The 9,900-nt window shown below is 43.1% G+C and overlaps 1 protein-coding gene across 1 annotated transcript; it reads right to left on the bottom strand.

Moving 5' to 3' along the window:
* Nucleotides 1-4,188: 4,188 nt before the first annotated feature.
* On the bottom strand, nucleotides 4,189-6,089 carry LOC119001621 (cornifin-B-like). Its single transcript, XM_037067042.1, has 2 exons — nucleotides 5,994-6,089; nucleotides 4,189-4,924 (listed from the first exon to the last, which is right to left on the bottom strand). Exon 2 carries the CDS (start codon nucleotides 4,903-4,905, stop codon nucleotides 4,495-4,497), a length of 411 nt encoding a protein of 136 aa, XP_036922937.1. The 5' UTR covers nucleotides 4,906-4,924; nucleotides 5,994-6,089; the 3' UTR covers nucleotides 4,189-4,494.
* Nucleotides 6,090-9,900: the final 3,811 nt, after the last annotated feature.

Consider the following 9,900-nt stretch of genomic DNA (forward strand, 5'->3'; position numbering starts at 1 on the left):
TGGAAAAAAGACTAAAGGGCTTTGATAGGCATTTCTCCAAGAATTACAGATGGCCACCAGGTATATAAAAAGATGCTTAACATGATTATCAGGAAAATGCAAAACAAAAAAAATTGTCTGGGAAATGCCCTTGGTAGTTGACTACTTTGTAACATATTCTTTGTAACATACAGAGGTTTCCTTTTGCCTAGTTTCACTTCTCCTTTATCTTATATTTTTCCTCCCTAAGATTATATTTCCAAAGAAATAAGTTGCACATAAGGCTCTGTTTTGGGAAAATCCAGGGTAGCACATGCCATGAGACCCATGCTCTGTATGAGATACAGAGAGAGAAACACAATTGTCTGCCAATGAAAATCAGTGCATAGGCCTAGGTCAGAAAAATCATAGGATGAAACATTGTAGGAAACTTGGAATTGACTAAAGACTCTCTCTGGAAGCTCTAGAACTAGGCTGTCCAACAGAATAGCCACTAGCCACATGTGTCTATTTAAATTTAAATGTAGGAGCCTCAGAATCTGAAACCCATGAAAACTATGAGATAATAAATATATGTTGTTTTAAGACATTAAGTTTGTTTTGATTTATTATACAACAATAGAAAACTAACAGTATTTATTTCTAATGATAAAATGTAAACTTTTAAGCAAAAATTATAATTTTGTGTTCAAAGGGCAAGGTTTAGAACATTCCTCTCAAATCTAAGACGCCCTGGCTGGTGTAGCTCAGTGGATTGAGCGCAGGCCTGCGAACCACACGATCACAGTTCGATTACCAGTCAGGGCACATGCCTGGGTTGCAGGCCAGTCCCAGCAGAGGACTCATGAGAGGCAACCATACATTGATATTTCTTTCCTTCCCTTCCCCTCTAAAGATAAATAAATAAGGTATTTTTAAAAAATCTAAGGCATTATCTAATGAAGATATAGACTACTCAACATCTGGGCAAATATCAAATAAACTCTCACCACTTGGCAGGCATTTGGTTCTGCAGAGGTGTGGGGCTGGCAGGGGTGTGTGGGGGATTGCTAAACACACAGCTGAAAAGGGACAGATGGCAAAGAGAGAGAGGGGGAGCAACATAGTGGAAAAGTGAGTACATTATGTAGGGAGGTATTGGAAGCCGTCTGGGAAAGTGGTTGGCATAGACCCCCTTCTCAAAGACTGTTCTGAGTCAGAAATAGGAGGAAATACCTACAGTCCAGTGAGAACTCCCTTATCGAACAGTTCTCATCTAAACAGGTTACTATCAGCCTCTGTTCTCTTCAGAACACATGGAGACTCATGGTAGTGCAGGGACAGAGAAACCAGGTCTGTCTACCCATAAAGAGACCCAAATATGCATTTCTTTATTGGCACAGGTGACATCTGCATCCAAGCTGGAAACATGCAGTTTACCAGCTGTGTGTAGTTTGTACCTCAAATTCCTCATATAGAAGCAGTATCCTACCCTCTACTGTTGGCTGGGTAAATGGCATTCATGAATATTTATGGGAGAGGAGAGGAGCCAAGGGAAGAGGAGGACCTCAGACAGGACACAGAACTCCACCTCTGCCAGGTAACCTTGTGGTCACAGGCTCAAAGGCAGTGGGCAAGACTGGAGTGCTTTGTTGAGAGTGGGCTGAAGGGAGTGCATTCTGGGGGACTTTTGACAAAAAGTTTTAGAATTGAATTGAGCTTTATATGGGATATCATTCTTTTTTAAAAGACTATTGTGCCAATCTTTTCCCTTTTGGGCTGCTGGCCTGGGAACAGCTGTAGGAAGTTTCAGGAAAAAACTTCAGGAAGTTTCTGGAAAAAAATGTTTCCTCTAGCTCATCAACATCTTGGACTGCTTAAATTTTTTTAAACATGTGAAAGAAGTGTTATAAATAAAAGCACTTTCAATTTATGGTATAGAAAATGTTTAAAACATAGGGATGTTCAAAGAATAAAATAAATAATACCTTTTACTCTATAGCCAAATATAGCCACTCTTCGTGTTTTGCTGTATTTACTGTCAGATTTTTAAAGATTTATGCATATATACATACATTTTAACAAAGAAATAATTATGTGACTATGTATTACATGGCGTAATATTTTGCAAGATCTTGACATTGTCTGAACAATTTCCCCATGACTAAATATTATTATTTTGTGATTTCAGTATAATCCATGACATAACTACACAATAACTTGTTCAGTCAATTTTCTCTTTTGGGGACTTTATTTTGTTTCCTTCTAATCCTTTTTTCCCATATTATGTTGAAGTGATTCTCATAAATAAGTATTTATATACATGAATGCATATTTTCCAGTGGAATAGAGAGTGTGTGCAAATGTTTAAGGATTTCAACTTATTTTTCTTAACTCCCCCTAAGATAGTTCCTTGACTTTACACCCTTCCAGCTGTGTGTCACCAGTGAGTGTCCCCAGTTGTAGTCAGCCCCTTTAAAGGTGAATGCTCTGTAGATATTGGTGACACTTTCCATCATGTCATTGTGTAGTTATTTGAAATCACCTGAATGTGTGTGCAAACCTCACAGGCTCAAGTGACATCATTCTCTCTTGCCAGTCTGATAATGACTCATCAAATTGCAAAGCTCTGTTGAACAATTTTTGTCTTATATTCTCCAAACATCTTGGAATTCTTCCCAAACCTGTCCGGGTGCTTGTGCATCATGCAGGTACTAACTGTTGATCTCTGGATATCAGTTTGTTGATTTGGAACATGAATGAGCTCTTTAAACCTTTCATTCTAACATTTTATATCTTAATGACATGCCCTCCCTCAACTTTATGCTGGCTTTTTGTCTTACCTGCATTAACCTCTCTTCCTCTGAAACCCATCTAAAGTTTTTTTTTACAATGCATTTGATTTTATGTTGTACTCTGAGAGGTACCTTGCGTGTGTGTGTGTGCGTGTGTGTGTGTGTGTCTGGAGAGAGAGAGAGAGAGGGAGAGTAAGAGGGAGAGAGAGATTGAGCATGTTATGTCCATGCTTTTTCTTGTTAGTGTAAGTTTATATAAGGAAGGAGGTAATGATCACCCCTCTTAGGCCTCTACTGGGGCAGGCACTGTTGAAATGTTCCCCTGAAGCACTGGGGTCTTCTTGTTGGGCATTCAGTGAGAAATAAACACTGGTTAAAGTGATTATATGTACCTATGTGTGTTGTGTGATTTGGGGGATGTATAGGAGTCTACCTGTGTGTGTCTCTGTGGTGAATGTGTCGGTGTGAATGTCTGTGGATTTGTCTGTGTGTGTGTGTCTGAATGTGAGTGATTAAGTGCTTGGCTTCCATGTGTTAGGTCATCAGGATGGGAGAATGACTGAAGAACAGATGATCATGTTGGAAAATNTGTGTGTGTGTGTGTGTGTGTGTGTGTGTGTGTAGAGAGAGAGAGAGAGGGAGAGTAGGAGGGAGAGAGAGATTGAGCATGTTATATCCATGCTTTTTCTTGTTAGTGTAAGTTTATATAAGAAAGGAGGTAATGATCACCCCTCTTAGGCCTCTACCGGGGCAGGCACTGTTGAAATGTTCCCCTGAAGCGCTGAGGTCTTCTTGTTGGGCATTCAGTGAGAAATAAACACTGGTTAAAGTGATTATATGTACCTATATGTGTTGTGTGATTTGGGGGATGTATAGGAGTCTACCTGTGTGTGTCTCTGTGGTGAGTGTGTCAGTGTGAATGTCTGTGGATTTGTCTGTGTGTGTGTGTCTGAATGTGAGTGATTAAGTGCTTGGCTTCCATGTGTTAGGTCATCAGGATGGGAGAATGACTGAAGAACAGATGATCATGTTGGAAAATGTACAAGCACTATTTCTTTGAAAAAAAAGTAAATAAATAAACAAGCTGAACAGAATAAGTGATTTGGGAACAAGGACTCAGAGTCAGAGACAGCTTGAAGCAAGGGCTATCTATACATAGATAAGACTTAACTCAGGGGTGAGAAGAAAGTCCAGCTCCAGCTGAGGCTGCCCAAAGTAACAGGCTCTGGGTGACCTTGACTGCCTTCCCACTGGCAGCCCAGGAACACCCTGTGGGTACAATAGTCACGCATATACATCTGCACATCTTTAGTGCCTGGGTCAGATGCTTGCTGACAACTGCCCTCATCACCAGTCCTGCTGTGTGCAGTACCTACTTTGTGTTGAGAGAACAGTGAAGAAAGATGAGTCAGACAATGACACACATAGCCAGCTATGGAGTTAAAAATGATTTAATGGGGGCAGAGCAGGAGAAGAGTCACTTGATCCCCATCCCAATCACTCTTCAGGTGTGCCCTGAGCAGCTAGAAGACTAGCTCAGCCAGTGAGACTTTCAGCCTTATTCAGGGGCTCAGAACTCTTCAGACTGAACGTGAGGGACTTTTTAGAGGGTGCAGAGGGAGGGGTTGTGACTCAGAGGGTTATGACAGCATGGTAATTATAAGTGGAACAGATAAGCAGAATAGGGGAGGGGATTCAGCATTCAGAGGTTGGTTCCTCAAGGGCATGGCTGTGGACCACATTACTTTTGCTTGGTCTGCTGAATTTGTGCTGGAATTACCGTTGAAGGACATGGCTCAGCAACCTTGGGATGGCAGGGCTCCAGAACCTTGGTGTGGCATGGCTCAGGAACCTTGGTGTGGCATGGCTCTGGCACCTTGGTGTGGCATGGCTCTGGCACCTTGGTGTGGCATGGCTCAGGAACCTTGGTGTGGCATGGCTCAGGAACCTTGGTGTGGCATGGCTCTGGCACCTTGGTGTGGCATGGCTCAGGAACCTTGGTGTGGCATGGCTCTGGCACCTTGGTGTGGCATGGCTCCTTGGTTTGGGGAACACATGGTTCCTGGGGTGGAGGTTGGCAGGGCTGTTTCACTTGCTGCTGCTGGAGCTGGGGGGGTGCGGTGCAAGGCTGCTTCTGCTGGTGGGAACTCATGCTTCAAAGAAGGCGGGACCTAGAGAGCAGAACAGATGGTTTAAACAGGGATTAACTAGGAAAAAAGCCATATTCAATGCTAAATAAATTTGATTTCATGACCCTTTACAAGAGTGAGCCTCATCTCTACACAGGAGTGAGCTCTGGCTGTCCTCCTACAGTCGAGAGTAAAATTTGTGGGCCCTTTTCAGAGGAGAAGCTGAAAGGCAATTTGTTAATTCCATTTCAGTGGGATTCATTGCTCAGCTTCCTTTTTTCCCAGGAATGTCAGAGTCCTCTTTGACAAGTACCCACATTAGTTTTTTTGGAAGGCAATGTCTTAGAAATGACTGCAGTTTCTCACTCCTAGTCCTACACAGTACACCCACCTGTGACTTATGGGAGGACTGTATGAATCCAAGCTCCTACAACCTCACTCTAGCCTTTGCTTACACAGTTCTCTCTGAAATGCTTTCCTTCCCATCTCTGCTGTCCAAAAACTCCTCCATCGTAGTGCACATTATTGCCACCACTGAGAGCTCTTTGTGAGTGTGGCTCCCCAGAATTGCCACAGCCCTTCCCTGCCCCTTCTCCTCACACCAGTCACTATCTACTTTGTGTCTCATCTATGTATGTACATGCATTATCTTCTCTGCTAGGTTGTGAGGGTCCTAAATTCCTATGAATATGGGTATGATTTACCTGAAGTGCTTAGCATAGTTCCTTAAATACAATAAAAGGCTCAGTAGAGGTCTATCATATGAGTTAAAAACTTTATAATGAGTATCATAAACAGAGAGGACAACAGTGTTTCCGAGAGTGCTCTGGGCTTGAGCTGTGGTTGTAAACCTGCTTTTAACTTACTATGGGATCTTCCACAGGTCTGTGCCCTTCCCTGTCCCCCAGTTCCACAGTTGTCCACTGAGGTGGCTGACTTAACCACCTACCAAATTTTCTTCAAACCTAAACTGTACTTTAATTTAAAATAAAAATATCCCAATAGCCCCATTCTCTAATACCCCTCATCAGCCCTCTTACACATTTGCCTCTATTTTCTAATAACAAAACAATAAACAAGAATTTCACATTGGTTCTAATCAGAGACTCACCTGGTACACAGAAGATCGGGCTTTGTGGTTGCTCTGGTATGGTGTCAAGTCAATGTCTAGCTGGCTTTTTATAAGGTGACTGAGCCCTGCCTTAAGAAAATAAAATTGCCCCAGGCCCCTCTGTTTTCTTTCTTCACCTGTTGAACATGATTCACCCCACTCCCCTCAATTACTAGTTGGCTCAGCTTTTGTGATGAAAACCACCCACTTGGTATTCTTTGGCACTGGCTGTCTGATGGTGATGTCACCTGGGACTAATTCCCACTGCCACCCTCCTTCCCCTTTAGACCCAAGTGTAGAGCTTATGTTGGGGCAGGGGTGAGCCACAGGCTTCCTGGAGGGTTTGAGTTAACCCTAGAGGGAAATCTGAGACCTTTTGTGATCTTGCCACCTTTCTGCTCTCTTCTTTCTTGTGGTGTTTGTTCCTCATATTCTGTGGGATAGAATGCATTTGGGCATATGAACAAGTGGGAAAGGGAAGGGGAGCCGTGGAGTTGTGGTGGGTACAAGTTGCCTGAAATGTGAAGTAGATGCTAGAGATCATGAACTTGACTGAATGTGGACTCCTTGTCTGGGGGATCCAAAACCATTATATCTATTTCCCCCATTTTTTCTCCTGACTCCTTGAACTACACACATTCGGAATTACTTAATTAACACTCCCCTAACTCCACTCCTTAGTGACTAGTTGCTAATCTGGGTAAACCTGCTTTGCTTTCACCAACCACACCTTCAACCCTCTCCTACTTAAGAGATTTTCAAGGGCTAATTCATCTTCTGGGATAACCTTTCCTTCCACTCCACCCAACCTTCTGGCCATGGCCATTTCCTTTTTCCTAACGCAACTCTTTACCATCCCACCTGAAAACCTGGAAACCTTTTCTTTCTGCCTGCCCAAGCCCATCCATTGGAGCCCTCAGTGATGAGTACCCCCACCCTCGCCCACTCCCAACTCCAGCCCCAACACCTGGAGCTCTTGCTGGCTCCTATGTGCCCCCACCCCTGGCTCTGTAACTCCTGGGAGCTTTCTGAGTATCAGAGCTGTGCCTGCTCAAAGCGATGATGTTCCGAGGGTAATATTTTTGTCCTCATTCATTCAACAAATATTAACAGTCTTAGTATACACCGGTCATGGCTCATTCTAGGAGCTCTCTGTACAAAGAGCACTTTCCCTCATGAGACTGGGAACTCCCTGGGACAAAAGACACAGTCTCATTCAGAGCTACTAGTGTCATGGATCTCGGAGAGCCTCAGTCCATGCTCCTTGTGTCATAACTGGGGTGTTTGAGGCCATGAGAAGTGAAATAATTCACCCAAACAACAAACCCCGTTTGTCAAACAACAAACCCCGTAAGAAAAGGAATTCTACCCAGATATCCTGTGTTCTCCTTTGTCTTAACCCGTCCTAATGCCTACAGAGGAAATTAAGCAAGAACATGATTAAAAATGGAAAGGGGAGCCCTGACTTCCTGGCTTGGAGTTGAGTCCACTCAGTCCTGGGAAAACTGTATGTGGCAATGTGGAAAGACATGAAGAGGCTTTTCTTTGGGTAAGCTCTTAATCTTTGTTAGGATGAATCCTCTTAAGTAGTCATCAACCTGCTTAATGTTTGAAGTGGCTCTGAGGATTAATAGAAAATATTTCTAGTTCTGGTAAAACTAGGAGGGCACATGAATTAGCATAGGTGGAGGTAAGTTTATCATTACTCAGTGGACCAGGGTCTGAGAGGAAGGAAAAAGCTAAAATGCCTGTTTTGAACAAGTTGCTTTCACTCTGGAGGAGGTCCCACAGTGATAGAGTCTGGGAACCCTGACCAGTAATGACACTGAGGATGGCGTAAGGTGAGTAGCCTCTGAGCACCTGCCCAGGTATACCTTCCCTCCACTATGGCCAGATCCTGACCTTTTCTGGGGATATAAGAACAGGAATTCCTTGGGTCCTCACACCAGCAATTTCCTCTAATCAACATAACATAAAATGAAGTCACTGGTTCAGAGCTGCCTTCAAAACACAATCTGTTATTAGGTGAGGCCTTAGGAAAATCCAAATGACCCTTAAAACCCAGGTGTGTGGATAGTTTCTCCTCCTCATTTGCCTCCACTGCCACCAAACACACACTTAAGTATTTGTGGAGAGCCTGCTGGCTCCACAGCTGAGCCACCTCTCATGAACCTGATTCCTGGATCAGCCTTCCACTGTGTCCCCATAGTCAATAGTCCACATCCATCCCCACATGCCACCTGGTGTGCAGTAAGTAGCTGCTTGGTGAGCTGGTAATTATAGAATGACTAACTGACTGACTGAATGATTGAATGAATGAATTAATGAATAGCATTATTTATAAACAGAGGTGTAGAGACTGCTGGAAAGTCCCCCACCTTTGGGGATAAGCTGATAAAAGAAGGGCCCAGCAAAAGATAGATGGTGCTTCCACTGCCTTCCCCATACATCTGCCTCACTATCTGTCAGTTAAATGACCCACCCCTCTCTGGGCTGCTGCCAGCACTGTGGCCACAGCTGGGCTCCGAGCCTCATGCTTCAGTTTAGCTCCCCTCTGGGCTTGATCCAGGTCCCTCTCTTCTCCTAAACTCCCTCTCAGGAGCCCCTGATAAGGGGAGCACCAGGAAAAAGTTGCTGCTGGCCCTGGTAGAATTTTCAGTCCCGAAGAAAGTGCTTTCTTTCTTTTTTTTTCTTATGACTTAAAACAACAGAAATTTATTATCTTACAGCTGTCAAGCATGAAGCATGAAATCTAGGTTTCAACAGGGTAGGTTCCTTCTGGGCACTCTGAGGGAAAATCTTCCATACCTCCCTCCTAGCTTTAGATGGTTGCTGGTGATCTTTGAATTTCTTGGCTTGTAGATGTATGACCCCAATCTATGTCCTCATTTTGACATGGCTTCCTCCTTTGTGTCTCTCTACTTTTCTCCTTAAAAGGACACTAGTGGGTTATCTTGGATGAAAGGAATATCTCTAGTAAGATCACATCTTAAGTAGTTACCATTTTCAAATAAAGTCACATTCTGAGCTTCCAGGAAGGAATTCCTGGCTTCTTTATTTAAATCACTAGAGTCTGCTATCCTTGCCTCCTGAAAACTCATGTCTGTCCCACATGCAAAATATATTCACTTGTCCCAATATCCTCAAACACCTTAACTCATTCCTACTCCAACTCTAAGACCAAAATATCATCTAAATAAAAACTCAAAGCACCCAAATAGCAATGCCCAAATCAGGCATAGGCTCTGGGTATGGTCCATTATAGGGTAAACTTCCTCTTTATCTGTAGACTTGGGAAACATCTAACCACCAGTCTGGTTCCAGATCCCATATGACAGAGAAGGAGGTAAGGGATGAGACCTTTCCTACTTACAGTCCTGATGCCATTATTTAGGATAGTGTCTAACACTCTGCTCATGCTCAATTAATGTTTCTTTTATTCCTTGCTATGAAATTTATTTGGTTAACAAAATTATACAGTTTGAGGTGCATGGTTGCACAACATATCATCTGAACACTGTATTATATGTTCATCACCCCAAGCAAGACTCCTCTCATTACCATTTATCCCCCCATACCCCAATCCACCTTGCCACCCCAGCAGTCACTACACTGCTGTTTGTGCCCATGAGTTTTCCTCCTTTTTTCCCTTTTGCTCAATCCTTCCACCCTTAACCCCACAACTTCCCCGCAACAGCTGTCAGCCTGTGTCTATCTATGACTCTGTTTCTATTTTGCTTGTTAGTTCATTTTGTTCCTTATATCCCACATATAAGTGAAATCATAAGGTATTTGTCTTTCTCTGACTGGCTTATTTCACTCAGCATAATGTTCTTCAGGTCCATCCATGCTGTTGCAAAGAGTATAATTTTCTTCTTTTTATTTTTCATGGTCAAATAGTGTTCTA

This window comes from Sturnira hondurensis, unplaced genomic scaffold (genome assembly GCF_014824575.4).
Source record: "Sturnira hondurensis isolate 20B ecotype Veracruz unplaced genomic scaffold, ASM1482457v3 Scaffold0017046, whole genome shotgun sequence".
Lineage (NCBI taxonomy): Eukaryota > Metazoa > Chordata > Mammalia > Chiroptera > Phyllostomidae > Sturnira > Sturnira hondurensis.

Excerpts from the sequence above, each read along its gene's own strand:
- LOC119001621 (XM_037067042.1), bottom strand. The coding sequence starts at position 4,905 with ATGAGTTCCCACCAGCAGAAGCAGCCTTGCACCGCACCCCCCCAGCTC.